We start from the raw sequence: 24,205 nt of genomic DNA on the forward strand, positions 1-24,205 counted from the left end.
GCTCCCCGGAACGGACCAGACTCCTATCTGACCACGAAGATGATACGCCGGGCGCAACCCCTCCTGGAACCCCGACAAGCTACGGGACCTCCTCGCGGTTCTTGTTCCGCTTCCCTTCATTCCGGAATGGACGTCCCAGATGCGACGCCGCCGCCGCTCCTGCTGCAGAGTCTGACTCGGACCCGGGCGCGGCTACGCTACCAGCAGCGTCCCTGTTGCACGTGGGAAAGGTGACCACACCTCACGGTTTCCGTGCCGTGAGCCCGTCCACGAGCCAGGTGCAGTCTCTGTTTCATCGGAACAAACCCGTGAAGGTGACCGTCACTCAGCCCGACCCGGAGGACCCAGCGGGAAGTCCTCCTCCTGCGGGCAGGTTGCGGGTCAGCCTGCGGCCCGTTAAAGCTTTTGGTCTACAGGTGATGAAGGAGCTGAAGAAACCTGCAGCTGCTCTGAAGGTCCTGACTACGTCACCCCGGATTGCTGTCCCCCGTTAATGTTAAGAGACCAGTCTCGAGAGGGTGAACATGTAAATCGACACTAGTTTTGTAATTGTTGCTGAATTTCAAATAAAGTATTTTATATTTTTACACGGGCTCCCATATATATTTTTACTTTCAGTTGAAAATTGACTGAACACGATCACCACTTTACTATAACTGACTTTTACCAAACGCAATGGGTCTTGTTTTGGAGTTGGAATGAAACTCAGACCGACAGGGTCGATTTCCAGACCAGTTTACTGCAGAAGCACCTGAGGCCAGCAGATGGTAGCAAAACATCAGACGCAGTTAAATTAACTTCACGACTCGTTTACGCGGTGCGAACAAGAGGAAAATGTAACTGTTTAAACAATACATGCTCATTGACTATTGATAAAATCCCCGCTTTCTCCTTTGTAAACGTAGTATAGACTCTTATATTTTTGTTTCCCCCGCCCGCTAATCTCTGAATTTGACACTGAGAGGGAGAGATAATGTTCCCGTAGCGAATATATTCGTAAAGCTATATTCCTGTTTTGGAACAGTTGGTAGTTTGGTTTCCTGGAAAATGCATAAAAGTTGGTGTATGTGTGCATGATTTATCTTAAATTGGATGTTTCATTTTTGTGACTAAGTGTAGTTTAAAATGCATTATTACCTTTAGCTTCAGTTAATTTCAAAATAAAATATAAACTGCAGTTCAAACTAACAACTTTTTTTTTAATTCCAAGGTGTATATTTTTATTTTCATTTACAATTTATAAACGTTTAAAGTGTTCGTCTAAAACAAATTTAAAAAGGTGAATGTGTGACGACATTCCGCAACGGGTGTCACGTCACTGCTACGACACCGGAAATGTAGTTTTTGGAGGCAGAATTGTCTGATAGTTGTGGCGGTAAGTGTGCATTAGTTGCAAGGCAGCGCTATCGTTAAGATTCTTGTTAGTATAAGTGACACTGGACCCATTTGTACTGCTGGACCGGGCACACGCACCGGGAGTCCACTGCCGTCTGAAGGAGTGGACTCGCGCTAACGTTAGCTTCTAGTCGACTGGGGAAGTGTTAGCAGGCTAGCTGGAGAATATTGACAATCAGGAGGTCCTCAAAGCGGACTAAACACTGACCCGGCGTGAGTTAACGGTCAGATGCTAATTGAAGCTAACGGGTAATACCAGCTCGACGGCTGTTGGTGAAGCGACTGCTCCGCGTCACTGCCTGCGTGTATCTGAGGATTTCAACTGATTTGATCTGCTGGAGTTTCACAAACAACTGTTTTGATCTTAACAGGACCGTTTTAACAGCTTCAGAGTACGACTGCCATTAACAGTAAGTAAACCCTTGCAGTGTTAGTAATTTACCTATTAAAATATGGGTTTACATGTGTACATCCACAGACAAAAACTTTAACATTCAGCAGAACTTGAACAAATGAAGATCAACTCACTTTTTTCAATGTAATTTAAAGTTTCATTGACTTTTTCCTTGTCTGACGTTGCCGTTTTCATAGAGGTTAGAGGTCATGTTTCTCCACAATGAACCCGGTCCGCAAACGTCTCAAACTAAGCCCGTCCAAACCACAACAATCTCCCAGCAACACCAGCAGCTTCAGGACTGCCCAGAGCCTTACACCGCCAGAACCCACTTCCCATGATGCTTCACTGTTGCCGCCGCCACCTCCAGCCTCTGAAGGAGCAAGAAGTGAGGAGGAGGAAGATGGCTACCTGCTGGTGGAGGAAGACACCACAGATTCCAGCCTTGTCATCACTATGGGTAACACACACATACACTTCTCAGTCAGTCAGTATGGCTTTGTGGGGGGTCTCACTTCCTCCCTACACAACTTAAAGCAGCTTTTGACCTGAACTGTAAAACAGGTCCGAAACCTCAAATTGTGAAGTTAAGACTGGATAAACTTTCTGAAACACTGATGGTATTTGCACTGATGACTGAAATGTTTGTGTGTCTCAGATGACAGTCAGCTGGAGGTGAAGGCCGCGAGGAGGAAGGCAGTGAAAAAGAGGAAGAGGACATCGAATGAGAAGGAGGAGGATGAGCGGCGCAGGGCCTCAGAGACAGAGGAGGAGACGGGAGTGGAAGTGGAAATTGATAGACAGCTGGATCAGTCACTGGAGACAAAGTCCAAACAACACAATCTGACCACCGTGAACGTCAGAAACATCATTCACGTGAGTTCATCTACTTGAACACATCTGGGGATGGGTTATTGATTAGTATTTATTTACTTGTGAATATGTCACACTGTCTTTTTCTGTTTTTCTGTCATTTGTATTAATCTAAATACAGATAATAGATATTAGGTCAAAAATACATGAATTCAAAGGTCAGTATATTAAGGATGAGGCAGTTTGTAGCCTGAATGTTACAAAGTGGTTCGCTCCAAAGTGGTTTGCTCCAAAGTGGTTTGCTCCAAAGTGGTTTGCTCCAAAGTGGTTTGCTCCAAAGACCAACGCAAAACAGCATAATAAGAGATTGAAACTATTATGAATTCTTTATTTTTGCTCAGAAAATTAAGTTCTTAAGCAAAACCCTAAACATGATCACTTAAAGAACATGATAGAATCCTGTCACATAATGTATAATGGAAGTTTTAAATAAATTTTTGTTTTCATTCATTGTGATGGTGTAAATTGTACAAAGAGCTGCTAAATGTTACACCGACGCTGATGATGACATCCACGACAGTTGTGTTTTGAGTCTTAAAGTTTGATATTTGACCTGCAGGAAGTGATCACCAACGAGCACGTGGTTGCCATGATGAAAGCTGCCATTAACGAGACCGAGGCGGTCCCTCCATTTGTGAGTCTCATACTGACGTCCAATGAGCACATTAATGTTAACAGTCCAATGTTTTGACAGGTAATGGCATTTATTCCTCTTTAGGAACCTAAAATGACTCGATCCAAGTTTAAAGAAGTGGTGGAGAAGGGAGTGGTGAGTTTCTTTAAAGAGTTTGATAAATGTAAATCTCAGCGCAAAATCCGCTTTCTGATGTTTGTGTTTCCTCTCAGGTGATTCCCACCTGGAACATATCTCCCATCAAGAAAAGCAGCGATCTTAACAAGGTAAAAACACAACAGATACAACATCTGTGTGTGTTTTATTGCCTGGAGGAAAACACTGGAATAATTTTTAGTTTGTTTTTTACACTTAAACTTGTTTTTTATATTAACATTTTGTATTGTTTAACCAAAATATCACATTCGTAATTCATTATTCATTATTCTGAGAAGAACTATAAAAATACCTTTTTTAAAGCTCAGATTTCTTTGCCTGGTCCCATCATTTAAGGTTCAAACTGAAGTGAAGCTGTGAGACATTTCTGTGAAGCTTCACTTTAAAGTCACTTCTCTGAACGTTCGTTTTCAGGCTCCTCAGTTTGTGGACATCCCTCTGGACGAGGAAGACTCCTCTGACGAAGAATATCGTCCGGATGAAGAAGAGGAGGACGAGACTGCTGAAGATGTGAGACTCTGCTGTGACTGCAGCACAGTTTCACGCTGATGATCAGGGATTGATTATTGATTGGTTTGTGTGCAGACGTTCCACGAGAGCGACATGGAGAGCACAGCTTCATCTCCGAGAGGGAGTCGACTGAATAGAGCGGATGAGGACAGCTGCAGCCCCTGGCAGGTAAGAGCCGCTGTGTCTTACATCTTCAGCACAAGAAATGGGACTAAAGCTGTATTCTATGAATTAGAAATGTTGCCTGATTATTCCATTAGTTGATGGTCAGTAAAATAAAGTGGAACATTTTCAATAATCGGTTAAAAGTCACAGGCAAAAATTGTGTATTATGGAGTAAAATCCCCAGAATCCTTGTAGATTTTTTAGCATCCCGCTGTTGCTACTTTGGACTTCTTTAGGAGAGCAATTCACTGTTTTCTTGGCTGGAAGGAATGTGTGACATAGTCCTCAGTGGTCCAGCAGGTCCCTCTGCAGTTGACCGCATGCAGCTCAGATTTTTGTAACCGTGCAAAATAAGTGTCTAAGATGACAAGGAGCAAAAATAAAGACTTTGCAGGAGAATCACCATCCTCTTATACCTCTGGAATTTTCTTTAGACTGATTACAGGCTCGTACATAGCCTCCTCTTTTTGCATTTGGTTATTCCGTGGCCACACGAAAACACGGATGCCTTGATGACTCTCCCCCTCCCTCTTTTCAGACTTCTCGAGTTCGGTTTAGACGTTTCAAGGCGGGATCGATGGGACCTCCCCCTCCTCCCAAAGCCCTGCCCCCGAAAGCTGTGACTGACAGCACCTTCCTGGAGAAGCTTCATGCTGTTGAAGAGGAGCTGGCTGATTGTTTGGAGCCCTACCAGGTAAGTGCAGATCATAGGGAACTAACATGGTTTGAATTTTAAAATCACTTGGAAGACTCAAAGGGACATATAATCTTTCCAGGTATTTTGGTTGAAATTTAATGCTGGTTGGTTATAGCTGCAGGATCAATAATGAAAGAAAAACCCAGATACCTATTAATAAAACCTCAGGACAAGTTGGTATAGCTTTGATTTCAGAAGGTAGATATTTATAGCCCGTTTTAAAGTATGATTAACAATCTATATGTAGAGTTTTACCAGAAGAAAGGTTACAGGGCTGGTTTACTCATTTTCAGGACTAGTTGGTATAATTTTAAGCCTGAGTGTTAAACCATAAAACCCACCAGGCAGGTAATTCTGTAAAGCAGTAAATCAATAAACTTGACAGTAGAGCAGGTTTTGACTTGTATTTTTTTGTCCTCCAACTTAATTTCATGGTAAAGAAAATGGTAAACTGTCAAACTTAGCTCAGACTGTTTTCTCAAAGGAAAATATCAGCTGCATGCAGCAGAAAGAAAAAGTCTAAGATGTGAAAGTACTTTCCTTAGGAGCAGATGGAGACCAAAAGAGAGCTAAAAGAAAGGGAAAATTTGTTTGGTTCAGTAAAAGGGTGGACAATACTGTAATTTAGAGTAATATTAACCACCAACGGGCAAGAGTTTAATTTTGCTGGTACAGATGCAACTTTAACTTTATTTTAACCTGTAAATCAAAGTGCTGCTAACGAATGAGAAACTGCGAGAGAACGTTTGGTGGGTTGATCTTAGCTGCTAGAATTAAGCGAACTTGTCTCCAACATAACAACAAGAAGGAAAGAATACAACAAAGTGAATAAAAAAGCTATACACATATCTGACAAATTATTGTTTTCCATCAGCCTTTGTCGGAGTCAGAGGACGAGGCAGGTGTGATGGCGTGCCGGACTCGGTCCAAGCGCCCTCTTCGGGATGTCCCGCTGGGCCAGCTGGAAGCGGCGCTCCGAGCTCCCGACATAACTCCAGACATGTATGACTCCAGCTCCACCCACGAGGACAGGGAGTGGACTGATTGGCTGAGAGGCCTGATGACCTCAGATGTGGATAACGAAGGTGAGTGTTTGTCTCATTGTGGGAACTCAACTTTGCTGTAAGACAGAGACCTGATCCCCACGAAGTAAATCACTGAAAGCTGTTCAATTCAACACTATGTCTCCTTACCAGAGGAGTGTGATGATGAAGATGATCCAGAGTACAACTTCCTGGCTGACATCGATGAACCAGACCTCGAGGATTACCGTGATGACAAGGCTGTCCGCATCACCAGTCAGTACACACAATAAAACACTCAAATGATGAGGGGGGGGTTTAATGGTAGTGATTACAGCTGAAGGGATCACTTTGTTACTTGATAATATGATTGAGAAAATTAATTAAAGTTCATATTTGTAAACTTTAGTGTTAAAATACAATGACAGTTATTCATCACTTCTAAAGCTCCACTGAAGCTGGACTCCTGGGGCCTCATGTACAAAGGGTGCATACGCACAAAAAAGAGGTGTACAAACTTTTTCACGTCAACGATCAGATGTATCAAGAGCGAAATGACCGTGGAAATGTGCAGTGCCTCACGCCAACTTCAGGGCTGGCATACGCACTTTTCTACAGCTATTGATTCTTTGGCGACACTTAGAGGTGATGTTGGGAAACTGTTATAATACATAAATGTGAGCACAATTTGTCCTCAGAATGAGTAATGTGCACATTTGAGACACATCAACAATTAACACTGATGAACAATTAACACACGTCACTGCAATTACACGAGTGGATATAAAAGCATGCGCAGTGTTGCAATGCATACCATTTGAAAACAATGGCTGCTTTAGCGATATTGGAAGACATTGTAAATGGTGCAATTGGAAGAAAGCGTGTGTTCAGAGACTGACAGGATTTGCTGGCACATGATGACAACTGGCTCATCAGCCGTTTTGAGGGCAATCCTCCTGGAACTTTGGGCAGAGCTGCGGCCGGCGCTGAAACGCAACCCAGCGAGGAGCCATGCGCTGCTCGTGCCACAGGTGACGTGCACACTGGAGTTTAAGCAACTGAGGCATTCCAGAGGGAGCTGGCCAAACGATTGGGACTGTGCCAGTCGACCCTGAGCCGAGTCAAGTGGGACGGAATTATCTGCATCTCAGCACGTATATCAAATTCCCATAATGCAGTTGAACAGGCCAACATTGAAGCGCAATTTCAACCGAGAGCCGGTTTTCCTAATGTAATCGGAGTTATCGACTGAACACACAGTGCTATAAAAGCGCCATCACATGATGAATTTGTATATCAACAGGAAACATTTTCATTCCATCAATGTACAGATCGTATGTGATGTGCAAATGCTTTGTGGGGGTGGCCTGGTTCAACGCACGATTCATACATTCAGTAACATAATTGTTGGGAACAGACTACAAGCTGGCACTGTGCGCGATGGGTGGCTTCTTGGTGAGTAACTTTATTCGTGTAATTGTCCGAATATTATTACCCGTGACATGCATTGAGCATGTTTGCCCCCAATTTCTATCCCGTCTTCACAGCATCATAGTTGGTGGTTAAAGGTAGTAACTTGCTGTTTTTTGCTGGTGAAACAACAGCTTAAGATCTTTCTAACAAGCCCCTGATTGTCTCTGTGTGCAAATGTTAATAACCCTGTGCGTAAAGTGTGAAATGTCTTAATCAGCCTCACATTTTCCCCAGTGCACTTCTTCACTATAGGTTACTGTATGAACATGTATTTACCTTGGGGGTAATCAGAGTCACCCACCACCCCTGAGAGAGCAGTGTCAGCCATAGCTGTGCCGACTCTCTGTTCAAACAGCCTCCTCCGCCTGTTTTGGCCACACTTCGGTGGTGGGCAACCAGTCTCCGCTTCACATCCACCTTAATATCGGACCACTTCTTTTTCACCTCTGCTTGTGTGCGCTTCTCAGACCCCACAGCATTAAAGGCCTCGCACACACTCTCCCACCCACTCATCTTACGTTTGCTGCTTATATTGTAGGACAGGGTGCCAAAAAGCACATTTTTGCTTGCCTCCACTTCAGAAAGTAGCACCTCCATCTCGCTTTCCGTTAAGTTATTCTTTTTCCCGTCTTACTCATTCTTTTTTCCTTATTTCTGATCGTGCAGAGAGAGGAATTGCAGGTGCGGGGCTCGTTTAAATATTATTTGCATATTTAAGTAGGGGCGTGGACAGGGAGGAGTCAGGTCCTTTGACATGCGCTCAATTCCACGTTAATTGGGATGTGCAAACGAAATGTGCTTGGATTCATGCATGCGCACGCATTGATACATCTGGATATTTTTGTATGTTGGAGGGCATTTTGGTTTGAGCGTACGTTTCAGTAGGAAATCCACACAAGTCTTTGTACATGAGGCCCCTGGTCACTGGGAATGTGGGCTTATTGTTACAAGTGAAGTGTAAATAATCCCTTCACAGTAATAATTGTAGCTTAAACATCTCTCATTCATTTGAATCTCTTCCTGAACCTTGTTGTTATTTTTCAAAACGAAGTTTATGGCGTTCGTGGGACTTCTGTCCTGTTCTGCTGAATGTCCGTCTCTGTATTTCCTGTCATTTCACTGGTTAGCATTGCAGAGTTAAAGATGTCACCTCACCGCTGTGTCTGAGGGAAACTCTGCTTATAAACTGTCTAATTGCTGATGGTCTGTCTCGTGTTGTCTTTTTGTACTCCAGAGAAGGAGGTGAACGAGCTGATGGAAGAGCTGTTTGAAACGGTACAAACGTCACCTCATGTTCTACACCTGCAGTGATCCCAGACATAAAACACATTCATGGACATCAGCACTCATTACACGAGTTCCTCCAGCCAGTGCTGGCGGTTGTTTCTGTGGGGAAGTTTGTCCACAGAGACACCAGCTACAGATTTCTACTCTGAATTGACTTTGTAGTTGAGTCATAGCAGGATTGTTTTACAGGATTGTTTTCTATTTCCATTTCTGAGTTTTCATTTCGAAGATGGCTTAGATGTGGCTCACCAGATGTTTTGTGTCTTAGCTGGCAAACGGTAAACTCACATGATTGACTGGCATCTTCCCAGATTTGATTTATATCTCAGTTATTCCCAGCAATGAAAGTAATTCCTCTTGTGAATGTCCACCACAGGTTTTTTTCCCTGTTTAGGACAACGTCTTCTGAATTACAAACACTAGCAATGTGACATTTACCGCCATGTTCTGGTGACACTACACAGTCTGGTTTATACACCTACCAAATCAGTCAATGGCATAATTCACATTTCTTTTTTTTCTTTTGTATCTATTTTAAAAATCTCCTCATATTTATGACTGCAGTCACTCATTTCTTATGATTCACTGCTAATAATAATAGAAAGTTTAATCAGCACTAACCAGAACCATGTGATTAACACTCTGATATTAGACACGTTCTGCTCCTGGAGTTTAATCGTGTCTGTTTTGGCTTGTTTGTGCACCTCAGTTGAAAGAGGACCTGGCAGGACAGGAAGTAGATGATGAGGGCCACGATGAAGAGGAGGAGCCATCGGAGGAAACGCACACTATTCAGACACACACACTCGAGGACCAGCACATGTGCGTAACACAACAACATAACGCACGCGCACAAAGTCGGACATCTGTGTTTCTGTCCTGCTGACTTTTTGTATCTGTCTCAGAGGGCCAGGTGACGATGAGCCAGAGGAGCCAATCACAGAGCTGCGTACGGTGAAGCAGCAGTTGGCTTTGATCAGGAAGAGACGGCAGACAAACACGATGTACAACACACATGCAGAATGTCAGGAACCATACACACTGAAGCTGAATGTGCAGCAGAAGAAGAGACTTCAGCAGCAGCTGCAGCAGGTACGTGTATAAAGACTAAGAAAAGGCAAGAAATCCATCCAGTTAACTCATGACAAGTTTAAGGGTTATATTATGTCAGGTAATTCCTTGATGTAGCTTGGTAATATGTTGACAGTTCTCACTCTGCGTGTCTCTGTCGATCTCAGCATGTCCAGCTGCTGACTCAGATTCACCTGTTAACTTCACCTGTCGCCAAACTGCACAGTGAGGCTGAGACCACCAGACAGTTCCTGGTAACTCGCACTGTATCATCTGGATGTTTGTTTTGTGAAAGAAACCAGCTGTTCTTAGTAATTGTGCTGAAAATGAACTCATCAAACTACATTACCAAAAAAAAAGATAAAAGATAGCTTGTGTCTGATCTTAAACTGAGTAATTTGGAGTTTACTGACAGTTTTATTCCCAACACCAAGGGCTAAATGATGTTTGAAAGCACTGTCAGTGAAATACAGAATCTTTTTTTCATCTTGTATGTCTTTCAACACATTAAGTCCTAAAACACCTGTAAAACACTAACCCTCTGTGTTATTATGGCAACTTATCTGTCAGTTTGAGGTAGAGATGTTGGCTCAGAGGGGCGAGCTGATCCGGTCTGCAGGTCATCCTGGTTTCTGTAGCGCCTTCAGAGCCTCCAACCTGCAAGGGGCACTAGAGCTGCTGGAGGAGCTGCGGCAGACTCCCATCAGCTACCAGCCGCAACACCGGGCACCAGACGCCAGAGGACACAGTGAGTGGCCTGCAGCCACCACCCCCTTGCTTCAGAGCAAAGAGTGTTCAAGCTTTTCTTGAGCAAAGACACATCCACTCAGTGTCATGGCCATCAAACAGTCTGGACCTCAATCTGAGGTTAAATGTTTGGTGGAAACTGAAGAAAATGGTCCATGACAAGGCTCTACCCTGTAAAGCTGATGTGTCTGCCACAGAAAGTTATAACTTTCTCCCTGAGACAGTTAGAACCTGATTAAATATTTAATATTATAAGAATGTATACTGAAGCCAGAGGAGATGAAACAAAGTTCAAAAAGTACTTTTTATTTTTTGCTTCTTGATTCCATCATGTTTTTCTCTATTTTATTTTTAAAAAGTTTTACATTTTGTTTTACAAAGTCAGAATATTCGGCTGTTAGGAAAAACAGGTTTTTGATGGTCTAGTTATTTCAGCAGTGAGGTGTCCGTGGCTGTAATTGTAACCTTGTCTCTCTGTTGTCAGTGCGCTGTTTCCCCGTTTTGCCGGCTGAGTTGGCCTGGCTCTTTGCCACTCGTCCAGTGTTCCTCTACCCAGAGCTGCTCCCCTGTGCTAGCCTCGATCCCGCTCTGTACTGCCCCCGCAGGACGGCGGCCTTCACTCCAGCTGAAGACTGGTAAAACAAAGTGGCTGATGGAGGAAACTCTTTTGTCTCATTTAAAGACAAAAAACGAAACAAATCCATTTGAACACGTGTGTTTGTCTGTGCTTTATTAGCCTGCTGGTGCTCGGCCTCAGGAACATGGAGGGGTCATGTGACCCGCCAAAGCTAGTGTCTCAGTTTTTGCTGAGGAAAACTTTGGTGCAGGTCCGACGAAGAATCTTGCAGTGCTGCAGACCTGGTTTCCCCAACAATATTGTTAAGGTAACACATGCACACATACACGCGTGTTTACTGGACCATCATGTGACTTGGGTCAGTGTGAACGACTGTGTCTTCTGCAGACCTTCAGGTATCAGCAGGTGCTGTGGTCGATGCCGGTGGCCTGCCGTCACGTTGATCCAGCAGAGCTACGCCCACCTGTGGAGAGAGAGGAGAGCGTCATGCCTCTTTGGCTCGTGGTACGACAGCTGTTTATCTGCATGGTTAAAGCACCTGTCTGCTGTTCAGTACAAAGAGAGTGATCTAAGGCAGTAAGATTTTGGAAAATACAAAACACAGCTAAGGGATCTCGCCAGCAAAAGCTTCCTGTTTGAGTCGAGACATTTCCTGCCGTTTCTATCCTGACTCGATATCATGCAGCCTCAGAAAAAAACTTCCTCTAGTAACATTTTACTAAAAAAAATGATTTTTTTCCCCAGACATTTTGCCCCAAAAATCTCAAAATCGGGTGTTGTTTATTATAAATTAAAGAATACCTTCAACAAAGTGGAGCGTCATTCTGTGCTGAAGGAAGTTTCATTCTCAATGAGAATTTTTAGAAAGATAAACTGAATTTATTACCAACTGATAAGATAGTAAATGAGCCACATTAAGTCTCTTTTATTTTCCATGTACATTTGTGGAAAATGGTGAGAAATATGTTTGTATCAGTGAAAGTTTTATAGCATGAAGTTAGTTTGACGGATTTTTGCTACTGCCACAGTGTCACATATAAGAGGTTAGTTTTGTATCCTGGAAATGTTTTTGTTTTGTTTTTTCTAGGAAACTCTTTATACTTGCTAACTACAAGGAATTAAATGACGACAAATATATTTGGTTATGTTTCCACCCAGCGGAGCCTTCCTATCATCTATCCAACCATCAAACACTTTAACAGCCCATCTGGCTCTGGCCCTGAGGCACCACCGTCCTGCAGGAGGGGAAAGGTCCGTCACAGTCACCTGGCCTTTCTGCGCTCCACCTCCAGCACCTACAGCTTCCCTCCCGGGACCAAATACCCACCTTGCCTCCCGGACAACCTGGACTTCAAACGTATCGGGTTTGTTGCGCGGCCACAGCCCCTTTCTCCTCCTCCACTTCCTCCTCCTCCTCCTCCCCCTCCGTCTGAGTCCTACCCTCATTCTGACGGTCCGGTCAACATGGCCTCCCCCTCTCCTCCTCATCCAACACCGCTCAGCCCTCCTCGAGTCCTCCTCCAGCGCCTCCTCCTGACCAGGACAGATACACCTTCTGACAGTGTAACCACCTCCACTATCTCCGTGGAAACCATAGAGCAAATCAGACGCCACTGTCAGACACTGGCAGGACTGAGGAGAAGAAGGCTGTCTGCCACTCCTCCTGCTGCAGGGAAACCCAGTACGAACAAAGGAGAAACGAGGAGGAGTGATAATAAAGCCACTGATCCTCCTCCTGAAGGCCCCGCCTCCTTTCGAGACGTGGGAGATGATGTCATCAAAATTAATAATGAAGAAGAAGAAGAGGAGGCGGAGGAAGAGAGCGATGTACTCTTGGCTCTGTCGGAATCTTCCCCCAGCGCGACAGGAAGTGTCAGCTGTGATGACGACCAGGCTGAGCTGAAGGAAACTCAGTCAGAAAGTAAACAAGCAACTGTGATTCCATCTAAAGCGGGAGAAAAAGATGAAGGCGTTGATGACGGAGGAACGTCTTCAGATGAATCTGTCATCCAGCCTCAGGTCAGACATTTTCATTTCAGATGCATGTTGATTAATGACCTGCGTTGCTGCTTCTAGACTCGCCTTACAACAGTAATAAAAGGGTCAAAACGTGTTTCCCTCAATTAGAAACCCAGTGACTGTGACTTAACTTTGCAAGTAAACGTTCTGAATGAAGTGATTGGAAGATATATACTTACAGTATCATTTACAACAAAACATTTGCATTTACACAGCTGAATAGGAATAAAAGTACAGCAGATATTTGCTACACCAGACAATATATAAGTTAATTAACAACTTTATTTACTTCCATATTTTTGAAGGTTAGAAACGGTTAAATTTTGCTGTTGTTTCTCTCAGCCCCTGGGTCTCAAAAAAGAACGTAACCCTCTCATAGATGACCCAACGGCAGTAGGGTTATTCTCAAGATGCATACAAGGTCTTCAAACAGCAGCACCACCTTGCTGCCCAGTTTGACATGAAGCCCAGACATGGTTATGGTGACGGTTGAAGCAGAAAGTTAATATAAAGAACTTCAACGCAGTCTGTTTGATTTTATTCTGGATATTCATTTTTAGATGGTCATGGATCCCATAGTCACAGTAGTCAGACTACTGGTGAGTCACTGCTCAACTCAACAAACATCATCCAAAACTGGGATGATTTATTGGTACTTGGAACAATTCGTTTCAGTCATTCTTTAAAGTTGTAGAAGGTGTTGAAGCTTATGTGTGAAATGAAAATGTGTCTTTAAACCTGCACCATATGGTTCACAGTTTTGATTTTAGTTACAAACTTGTGTTTTGCACAGAGAGAGGTGTTATAGGGTGAGAACCATTTATAAATCATTTATAGACTTTTGATCTGATGCTTGTCTGAACCATCTGTGCTACAAAACAAAACAAAACAAAAAGTGTTTAACAATCTTAACTTTTACCGTGTTATCAAACCTGATGTTTCACAAGCAGAAAGATCAACGAGTCAACCAGGACAGGGGTTAAAATTGGAGCTTTTCCTTCTTTAGACTAAAGATATAATCTGTGTTTGTAGGAGAGGCTGTCATCAGAAGAAACTGAAGATGATGACAAAGATGATCAAAGGGAATCGGAAGATATGGTGTTTGCTCAGGATTATCTCCAAAGAGTAAGAGCACAAACACACACACCTTCCCCTGTTTACTGCAGCTATTATTCAGTAGTAGTATCATCTCATATCATCTTGATTTACCATGTGATTGGTCCAGTGTGCTATCAGCAATGATTTTGTGTTTTCCACAGGTATGTGAAGCAGTGCAGGTGTGTTCAGGTCTCTCTGAGCAGCTGTTGGAGGTTTTGGATGAATTTACAGCAGCAGTTCCTCCGAAGGCCCCCAAGGTTTTATATGACAGACTGAGCTGTTTGCTGCGACCGTGGCCTCAGCTGCTTAAGGACTTTGCTGCCTTCCTGAGCCGCAGACAAGCCCGCGGATGTGGACTGGTAGGTGACATCACAGTGACTCTCCACGATTTAACTCGGATTTGGACAAAGACCTAAAACTCTTCTTCCCCTCTGTCAGCTGTTGGAGCAGCAGCTGTTTGAACGAAGTAGGACGTTTCTACGGCAACTTGGACAGAGCCTTGGAGAGAGTACCTCCCTCTACCAGCAGGTGGTTTCTGTGCTTCAGGGAATCTGCGCCCCATCATCTGAGGACATGGAAAAGGTAGATAAAGACCCTCACATCCTCAGCAATCAGCTGATCATGACTTTAAACCACAATTCAAATTGAGTTATGAAATGTGGAAAATTTGATTATTTGTCTCATGGGTTTGATTTCCTTTATCGGTTTATTAGAGGCTGTTCACACAAGTTTAGACAATTTCCTGAAGTCTGAATTGAATGTCTTTGACATGCTTTGGTTAAAGTAAGACAGAGGGACATTATAGCAGCACCTTTTTTCACCAAGAATATCCACCTTTATATAGACTGATGTATTTTAGGATTAGTGACCACACTCTGTCCCTCTCCTCTGCAGGGTCTACGTTTTTATTGGTAGTTCTCAATAACCCTTAAAGTACCTTGAGTACTATATGAGAGGACATTCAATAGCCTGAGAGCTCACACCACTAGGCTACACACAGTAAACTGAAGCCAGACTACCACAAACCAAACTGATAGAAAAATACATGCAGTTTTACTCTCAAATATTTAGATTTTCGTCTACTGCAGTTCACCTCAGTGACCCTCAGAACTGTTCCAATTTCCAACCTGTGGTTGGGAAAAATGTTTTTTTTTTTTTTTTTTTTTTTTTAAAAGACCTGGTAGAGCAATATTAGCTCAGCTCTTCAATAAATCTGGAGCTGTGTGAAGTCTCCTCCTTCCCAAGAAATCCTCCATCACAGAACTGGATGACTATAGACCTGTCGCTCTGACATCTGTAGTTATGAAGTCCTTTGAACGCTTGGTGTTGGACCTCCTGAAGTCCCTTACAAGTGACCTGCTGGACCCCCTGTAGTTTGCCTACGGGGCAAATAGATCAGTGGACAATGCAGTTAACATGGCTCTGCACTGCTCCTCACGGTAACCCGTTACTTTTGGTCCAACTGGTTAACCAGTGCACCTTTTATTTATACCACGTGATTTCAGGGAGGTGCTTTGTACAAGAAGATTTTCTAATATTTGGACCTCCGTTTCAGTTCAGTAGAGAAAACGGAGAGAACTAATCTTAAAAGCTCTTTCTTTTTCTTCTGGTTTCTTCTGTCAGGTCTCATCTCTGCTCAGACACCATCCCGACCTGTATGGAGAAGTCCAGGAGTTCTTCCAGCAGCTCCACACCTGCTCATCCCCCAGAGCAACCTGCACCGAGACCACGAAAGAGGATTCTGCAACCCAGAAGGCTCCTGACAGAAACTGGGAGAGAGTCGACACTCAGACAAGAAGTGACCAAGAGGACGAAGAGAAACGGCAAGCAGTTTGTGCCAAAAACATCACAATGACATCCACCGGAGAGAAGGTCATCGTCTGGACCCGGTCAGAGCAAAACACACCCACTGTAATACACAAATGTTCTATAAGACGTCATAAACACAGTGTATCAGGTTTTTGTTACCTGGCCAGCATTCACTTTTTAATGCTTCTAACATAAAGGTAAGAGTACAGATGCACTTCGTTTTTAGTGGAAGCTGATTTAACCACAATGATTGTCAGTTGAGGCAGTAGCTGATGCAGTGGGTTATTGGGTTAGACAAACCACCAACTAATGGAAAGACCAGGAGCTAGCTAGCTTAAAAAAAATTATATTAATGATAGATACATGGAAATCTAAAAATGTCACACATCATTTATCAAAAACATAGAGACATAAGGAAACCTGCTGGAAACTATTCGTAAGTTCACAGCAAACTGGTCCTTCTGTTTCAGTGAGGCAGACCGCACCATCCTGACGGCCTGCCAGCAGAGAGGAGCCAGTCGGAAAACATTCAGACAGGTGTCTGCCCAGTTGGGAAATAAGACTGTCCAACAGGTGAGAGGGGGGTAGAGTATCTTTGTCTGTCAAAAGAAAGATGCCATTTGTATTTTACATTTTAGAAAAAATTAAAAGATGATTTTGTGCCTCCTATAGGTCCAACTTCGTTTCCAGGACTTGATGAAGCTTTTCCACTCTGCATCCAAAAATTCCACGTCCTCGTCCCAAGAGGGTCAGCCAATCAGCCGAGAAGATGCAGCCCCAGACTGAGCGAAGGACCGATCTCAAAGATCTCTAACCCACCACAAAAAGTGGACATCAGAGCTGAGTCTGATCCAGATGTGCTGCTGTGGGATCACACCTGCGATGTTTCACAGAGGGCGTTCGACCACCGGATAAAGGTGTTCCGCTTTGCTTGTTCACTCCAAAAACATCAGCCCATTAATCAGTAGTATTTTAGATCTCATCCGAATGACCCAAAAACTCCCTGAAGCTGACCCTAGTTGAAGGTAAAGACTTCAAAAATTATCTGAATGAGTTGCTTCGGGTTCCACAGCTGTTCTAGACTTCCCAGCTAACGTTTCTGAAACATGTTTAAAGTCGTTGTAGAGGTATACAGAGGGTCCAAAATAAGAATACCTCTTATTTGTCAAGTATGACAACTGATCTCTTAGAACGACCAAAGATTTTATTTCAGTAAACTACGTGAATCGGACTTGACCATAAAACTGTCAGGATACTGAAATAGGATGGATCCCTTGTTCCGGGCTTTAATCTGAATGGTTCCGGTCACTGTGAACTCACTGAATGATTCAGAGTTGATCTACAATTCTTCAGTGAGCTGCCTGTTCTAGACTTCAGGCTCTAGATAAATCGGCAGAATTAAAATTTTAGACATATCCTCTTGCTCAAATGTCTGTGAAAGTACAAATCAATAGATTAGATCTTACAGAGGAATTTAAAGGTTTCTGGGATACCTTTGCTGTATTTATGCTACTCAAATCCACTTTGTTGTACAACATTTTTTTTTTTTTTTTGCCTCAGTCCATCCACAATGTTTGTATCAGCTGTGCTAGATTTGATAGTATTGGGTCTTATTCACATGGTCATATGATTTGATAGAAATTTACTTTGAGTGATTTCAGTTTGACTCTTGGAAAAGTCCCTCTGATGTCTGTTTGCAGAAGTAATTGGGATAGATGGGTTTCCCTTGAATCTTCCAGAACCTATCTAGAATGATGGAGGATTTTAAAGACCTCAGACTCTGGGGCAGTTTCACACAGTGACTTCAGAGTTAAACTTTTTTTTTCTGTTCAAAACTTGTGTGGCTGGTGAGGACATATTTATGTTGAATAGTAATGTATTATTAATTTATCTCCTGTAACCCTACTGAGGGGGCGGGGCTCTATGAAGTCATGTTAAGCAACAAGATCCTCCAAAACTTTAAAAAAAATCAAACTTCTGTTCTGCAAGGGTTGACTCACTTCAGCTCGGCTTCACTTGCTGCTCTTTTTATTCTTATTTATTTTGCTGTTTGTTTGTCAGTGTGGCGTTTTTTAACTTTGCACCAACGGAGCAGTAAAACCAGTGAAACCAGTATAAATTTTGTACCGTTGCTTTGCTTTTCAGGCTTTTGATTCCTCATTGCCTTAAACAGTCTTTGTTTCTTCAACCTGAACAGATTTGCGCAGCTTCAGCTGTTTGGGGCTGATGTCAATAGCTATCACAAGTTAAACTGATATTTATTTATTAATATGTACATCATTAACAAACACATTTGATCAAGATGTCTTTTTTCTTTCTTTGTAACTTTACAGACAGGCTGCTCTGCAGTAAAAGTAATTTATGTGTTAAAATCATTTGTCTTCCCCAGGGGTGAAATTACCTAACAATTCTCATGTGTCTTAACAGCTTTACTTACATGTTTCTAAAGAGTAGTTTTTTTCCAACGTTCTGTGAAGGTTTTGTTGAAACGTCTGTTTATTCATATTGAATATGGACAAACGAAAGTTGACTTCAATAAAAGATTTTTTTACATTTTTAAAATGTCTGTGTTCAGTCCTGTTATTTACACATATCTTTTTTTTCCCCTGAACATAAAATTGATGTACTTCTTTCAGAACTTTGCAGATTTATTTCAATAAACTGTCCAAATACATTTTGTAAATGACAAATTGTTTACCAGTTTATCAGTTTTTCTCTATTTATTTATTATGTATTAATTTATAGTGGCTACAAATACAATTCAAAATAATTAGATTTGGAGAAAATGTGCTTTTAGTGAATATAATCTTATTTTTATATATATTTTTTTTTATCACGAAAGATGTCGAGCTGAAAAAAACACCAATACTCTCTCAGCTACAATTACCATCTCATTCATAAAAATTGGAGGCGGTGGAAATCACGGGATTGACAAGCTATTTGACCAATAACATGGTTACATCACATCACTTGTACCTGCTTTTGGACCAATAAGAGAGCAGCTTTCCGGTATTCTCTCCTTACGTCCCGCCTTTCTTCTGATAGCTGAATAAACATTTAACAGTCAAGCTTTAGAGGGAACTACCGGAAATACAAAGATCAAACATTTCAAATAAAAGCAGGGAGTTTTCCCTTTTGACTTAAAAACTGAATGGTTCTATGTCTTATTTGTATTAAATGAATTCAGAGTTTAGAAAAATGACCGCATTTTAAATATCGAAGCACGATTTCCCGTTTTGCGCTTCTAAATACATACGATTGTTTTTTTAAGATATTCAACATTTTGAAACTGGTCACCGGAAGTCTGTTCATGTAAGCATATCTTGACTTTCTATGTAGCAGCCGTTCTCGCTCTGTGGCAGTTGCCGTGGTGTCCGGATTTTTTATTTTTCTGTCTCTTTCCGCGACTCCTCCGTTTCCATCATGGTGGCGGCTGTCTGCTTGCTTCCCGCTGTCACGGTGGCGCTACTGTCCTCTTTCCCTGTCGCCATGTCTTTGCGTAGAGACGTGCTTGAGCTCGGGGACGCGGACTTCGACTATCTGGCAACTGAGCACGAGACCATGCTGGTGAAGTTCTACGCTCCATGGTAACGGACCGACTTTGTATTGCTGGCTCTAAAACTAGTGATTTTTTTTTTCCTGTATGTTTTGCTGTTGCGGTAATCTGGTGTGTTTACTGTCCTCCGTCTCACCTCCTATTCCCCTCTGTAATTTCTCATCAATTCATCCTTAATTAATCCTCTTCCTCCACTACATCTGTCTCGCCTTATTTACGTACTGTACCTCTGTTGCTGCTTCCTTATTTCCTTTCCTTGTGCATTATTTTCTCTTATTTCCCTTTTTTTCCCTTAATTTCTTAATCTCCATGCTTATTTCCTTCCTTCCTCTCAGGTGTGGTCACTGTAAGAAATTAGCTCCAGAATTCGAGAAAGCGGCAACTAGACTGAAGGGAACCGTTCAGTTAGCGAAGGTAACAGCATCTTCCTTACTGTTATTATAGTTGTTAACATAGACAAAAGTAGACGTCAGTCCTGTCTGTCTCTCACTGTTCTACCAGGTGGACTGTACCGCTCACTCAGAGACCTGTGGTCGTTTCGGGGTTACGGGTTATCCCACTCTGAAGATCTTCAGGTATGGCAAAGACTCCGCCCCCTATGACGGACCCCGCACTGCAGGTATAGAAAATAAAATAAATAAATAAAGTCAGAGATTGAAAGACACCAGTGTGTAATTATGCATGTGTGTGTATTCAGATGGGATCTATCAGTACATGAAGAAGCAGACTGGACCGGACTCGGTTCACCTGAAAACTAAAGAGGACCTCCAGACTTTCGTCAACAACTATGATGCGAGCATTGTTGGTAGGACTGATGTTTCACTGCCTGAGTCACTTACACAAATCCGGCCTCCGGACTGTGAGGTGTTTGTCACATTTTGTTGATCCACCTGATCTGGAGTCCAGTATAACTTATGTGTCTTTACGGGTTGAAGGAAGACATATTTGATGAGTTGACATCGCTTTGATACGTGGTTTGTGTGTGTCAGGTGTGTTCTCAGGCGCTGACAGCTCTCGTCTGGCTGAGTTTCGAATGGCTGCAGGTCTGTTGAGAGAACAGTTCAGATTTGCTCACATCACTGATTTGCAGATAGCTGAGGAGCACGGCGTTGACTCTGAGTGAGTTAACAAATGAGCAGAACTATTACAGATTGTGTTTGATTTTTTTTGTTTTATTGATTTGTGTGATTTTTAATTCTTGTTCCATTTTGTTTTGTAGTTTCATTTTCCTCTTTTATTCTTATTTGTCTTTAGAAAGCGCAACTTTTGTGATATGTTATAGAAATCGCCATTCACTATTTGTGGGATTGAAGACTGTCTGCTATCCTTCTGTGTATTACATTTGTGTATTATATATGCATGCATGTTATCTTTATCTGTCCAGGAGTGTGCTCCTGTTCAGACCTCCCAGGCTCGCCAGTGCATTTGAGGACCGTGTTGTTGTCTTCAAAGATTATCTGACCATCAGCTCTCTGAGACGCTTCATCAGAGATCACATGTGAGACTCTTTCACTTCACTCATCACCGCTACATCCGATGGACATCACAGGAACTGCTGCCTCATTCTACCTGTCTGTCTCTCCATCTGTCTGTGTGTAGTTATGGCCTTTGTCCTCACATGACAATGGAGAACAGAGATCGTCTAAGAGTTCGTGACCTGATGACGGCGTACTATGACTTGGATTATCATCACAACGTCCGGGGGTCCAACTACTGGAGGAACAGGTAACACGCCTACAGGTGTGCTTGCTGATTGTGAGAACCACAGGTGGATCTTTGATCCGACTTTTGCTGGCTCAAGGATGGGTGAGGATCTCAAAGCATGTGGTACAAACCTTTCTGTGGTTGGGGCAAAGGAGAACTGGGTGATCCATGGGTGGCCAATCAGTCTTTTCCTTGTATCCTCATCACGTGTTCTCTTGTTAGCTTCAAACTTAATTAGTCCTCACCGTCAGCGAAGAGACAACCCCATGAAAGCTTGTGCTTGAATTTAAAGTGCATTCAGGGGATGCGTCCGTTACGTTTCCCTCTCAAAGTTTACTAAAGAATACAGTCTCTGGCAGTCACAAGCTTTCCTTACTATTCAAGCTGGTATTTCAGTATTCGGCCCCTGTACTCTTGCCGTTTGATTTTGGAGCACAGGCAGTGTTAATGGAAACTCTTTAGCGGACACACCTACTTTCTGAAAAAGACTCATGTCTGAGCTCCATCCTGGAGGGTGGACATCACCATGGCTTTGTTTACTTGTCTCAGTCTTTTAGCTTGGTATTCAAAGAATAGTGGTGACTTTAGTTGTCCAGGTCCTTGATGGTTGCAGCAGCAGGTTGACATGCTCTGACATAATGTACAGGTGATGACAGGAGGGCAGGTCAATTTAAACCCCTTTTCTATGTGTCTTGTTGCTAGGGTGATGAAGGTGGCATCTAAATACACTGGACGGGGCCTGATGTTCTCAGTAGCCAATAAACAGGACTTCCTGCCTGAGCTGGAGGATGACTTCGGTCTGGGGATGTCAGACGGAGGAGAGCTTCCATTTGTCACAATCCGGACCAGGCTGGGTCAGAAGTACATCATGAGGGAGGAGTTCACGTAGGTAACAGGGCTGAGTGCAGCCGCATCAGGCTAAAGTTGAATTTATCCATTGTCACTCTCTGTGTCTCAGTATTTTAGGTTGTGTCACCCTTTTCACATCCCAAATCGAGCTTGTCAGGTCACAGTGATGTCAGCTACTGGACAGAACCGTAATCAGATTAGTTGAAGGTGGTGTTTGTGTTTTAGGAGGGATGGTCAATCGCTGGAGAGGTTTCTGGAAGATTATTTTGCAGGTCGTCTCAAACGTTACATCAAATCAGAGCCCATACCCGAGAAGAACGTTGCTACTGTCAAGGTGAGATGAGCTGTGTGGAAACGTTTGAACGGTTCATAGTTTGTTTGCAAGTTTGATAAGAAAAATGTCCTGTAAAGAAGAGAAGGACAGACTGAAAGAAGATGTGGCAAAATGTCTCATGGTGACCTCTGTATGTCGTCTACACCACAGGTAGTTGTTGCAGAGTCCTTTGATGATATCGTTAATGATCCAAATAAAGATGCCCTGATCCAGTTTTACTCTCCCACCTGTCCACACTGCAAGAAACTGGAGCCTGTCTACAGAGAACTGGCTGACAAGGTACAGAGCTTCACTGTTTTTAACGTTCTTACTACCATTAAGTCCTGAATGTCCTGCGATAGCACCAACATCAACAGAAAACTCTGTAACACCAACTAAACTGAAACCCTCAATAGAAGATTTGTGTAAGCTCAGTTGATCAGAGTATTTCACTGTGGACCAGATTCTGGATAAAATCGTGTATCAGAACAACTGTTAGAATAGGTGAATTAGTTAGTTTAGCCTTTAAGTGTTTTTTTTCTCTGATCTCACAGTTCCCCCGACACTAATGTCTAACTTTGGTTTGTCCTCAGTTGTATTCTAATCCAAACATCGTCATCGCCAAGATGAACGCTGTCGATAACGACGTTCCGCTTGGTTACGATGTCCAAGGGTGAGGATGGAGATTTTATATGCAGACTTCGAACAGAGACGCATATTGAGTCTTTATTTTTCATTAATTTGTCTCTCTGTCCCCCTCTCCAGGTTTCCAACCATTTACTTTGTTCCGGTGGGTAAAAAGGACGAGCCCATACGATACCAGGTAACATAGCGATAAATGAGCTGTAGTTGCTTCAGTACGAGGCTGTTGGTCAATCTTTTTTCATCTCATGGCGTCTTCTGCATATTTCCAGGGTGGTCGAGAGCTCAAAGACTTCCTGAAGTTCCTGAAACGTGAGGCAACTCACAGTCTAAAGTTCAGTGGGTCGAGGAATGAACTGTGACAGTCACCCACTAATCAGGACTGACTTACGGAGATAAAAACCTGTTGGTCTCTGTCACAATAAATGGGGAGAAGAGCTTCGGCTGACAAACCTGGACCTGAACCAGAGACAAGTCAGGACGTCTGCTGGCTGATGAGTCCAATCAGATTCCTCAGTTATCCCCAAAATACCTGCTCATCTTAAAACCGCCTCATTGGATTGATATATTTATTTAATTATGAAGCCATCTGGTATGCACTGTTTTTTTATTGAATTTGATTTAATTTATTGTTAAACCTTAATGCACTTTTCTTTCTTTATTTATCTGTGGAAACTGTATTTGGTGCTTTTTTGTATTTATTTATTTGAACCTCAGCAGAGATTGTTTGTACGTTTTGTGTGAAACTGTTAGATGTTTAATGATTCAGAAATCTATTCTGAGCCTTTTTACTGTAAGAGAATCTCTACTGGGACAATTTAATAAAACAATGACTGTCATATGACAGTGTTCTGACACTGATTTCTTTAGTCTTTAGCTGCTAGCAATGAAAGAAAATGGCATTTGGGCCACTTTAGATTATTAACAAAACAAAACCTGTTCACATAACAAATTACAGGGTTTATTAAAATGTTTATCTTACTGCATTAAAATGATCAGTGAATTAAAAGAAAATTATGAGCTATCTAGTGAAAGTGGAAGACACGTTTTTACTTATTTTAAGATGTTAGAAGATACTTACCAATTTTATATAGATGTCATTACTCAGACAGATTTTATAAGATTTTTTTTAATTGATTGTGTACGGATTCATCCTACAGGGTAAGAGCAAGGTGCTGGTTTGTTTGTAGGTCATTAAAAAAAATATAGGCTAT

At 42.5% G+C, this 24,205-nt stretch overlaps 2 protein-coding genes across 2 annotated transcripts; both read left to right on the forward strand.

Moving 5' to 3' along the window:
- The first annotated feature begins 1,336 nt into the window (after positions 1–1,336).
- On the forward strand, positions 1,337–18,489 carry gon4la (gon-4 like a). The gene is made up of 26 exons (XM_072370619.1): positions 1,337–1,805; positions 1,987–2,249; positions 2,448–2,665; positions 3,222–3,296; positions 3,381–3,431; positions 3,509–3,562; positions 3,867–3,962; positions 4,038–4,130; positions 4,666–4,821; positions 5,699–5,909; positions 6,021–6,122; positions 8,554–8,594; positions 9,316–9,428; positions 9,512–9,698; positions 9,845–9,931; positions 10,248–10,425; positions 10,909–11,059; positions 11,161–11,308; positions 11,389–11,505; positions 12,160–13,020; positions 14,053–14,145; positions 14,280–14,477; positions 14,557–14,700; positions 15,742–16,007; positions 16,398–16,500; positions 16,600–18,489. Exons 2-26 carry the CDS (start codon positions 2,012–2,014, stop codon positions 16,711–16,713), a joined length of 4,095 nt encoding a protein of 1,364 aa, XP_072226720.1. The 5' UTR covers positions 1,337–1,805; positions 1,987–2,011; the 3' UTR covers positions 16,714–18,489.
- Positions 18,490–19,257: 768 nt separating this feature from the next.
- On the forward strand, positions 19,258–23,832 carry pdia8 (protein disulfide isomerase family A, member 8). Its single transcript, XM_072370636.1, has 13 exons — positions 19,258–19,514; positions 19,819–19,897; positions 19,985–20,102; positions 20,181–20,288; positions 20,473–20,602; positions 20,868–20,981; positions 21,083–21,208; positions 21,890–22,072; positions 22,262–22,370; positions 22,521–22,649; positions 22,943–23,022; positions 23,115–23,172; positions 23,264–23,832. The coding sequence occupies exons 1-13, from the start codon at positions 19,351–19,353 to the stop codon at positions 23,351–23,353; spliced, it is 1,488 nt and encodes a 495-aa protein (XP_072226737.1). The 5' UTR covers positions 19,258–19,350; the 3' UTR covers positions 23,354–23,832.
- Positions 23,833–24,205: the final 373 nt, after the last annotated feature.

The sequence above is a fragment of the Leuresthes tenuis genome, unplaced genomic scaffold, assembly GCF_036924035.1.
Source record: "Leuresthes tenuis unplaced genomic scaffold, fLeuTen1.0.hap1 SCAF_18, whole genome shotgun sequence".
Taxonomy (NCBI): domain Eukaryota; kingdom Metazoa; phylum Chordata; class Actinopteri; order Atheriniformes; family Atherinopsidae; genus Leuresthes; species Leuresthes tenuis.

Bases quoted from the DNA above. Each gene is read 5' to 3' on its own strand.
- gon4la (XM_072370619.1), top strand. From the start codon at position 2,012: ATGAACCCGGTCCGCAAACGTCTCAAACTAAGCCCGTCCAAACCACAA. The intron at 4,131-4,665 runs GTAAGAGCCGCT...CCCTCTTTTCAG, and splicing joins ACAGCTGCAGCCCCTGGCAG to ACTTCTCGAGTTCGGTTTAG. The intron at 14,478-14,556 runs GTAGGTGACATC...CCCCTCTGTCAG, and splicing joins AAGCCCGCGGATGTGGACTG to CTGTTGGAGCAGCAGCTGTT.
- pdia8 (XM_072370636.1), top strand. From the start codon at position 19,351: ATGGTGGCGGCTGTCTGCTTGCTTCCCGCTGTCACGGTGGCGCTACTG. The intron at 20,289-20,472 runs GTAGGACTGATG...TGTGTGTGTCAG, and splicing joins CTATGATGCGAGCATTGTTG to GTGTGTTCTCAGGCGCTGAC. The intron at 22,650-22,942 runs GTACAGAGCTTC...GTTTGTCCTCAG, and splicing joins ACAGAGAACTGGCTGACAAG to TTGTATTCTAATCCAAACAT.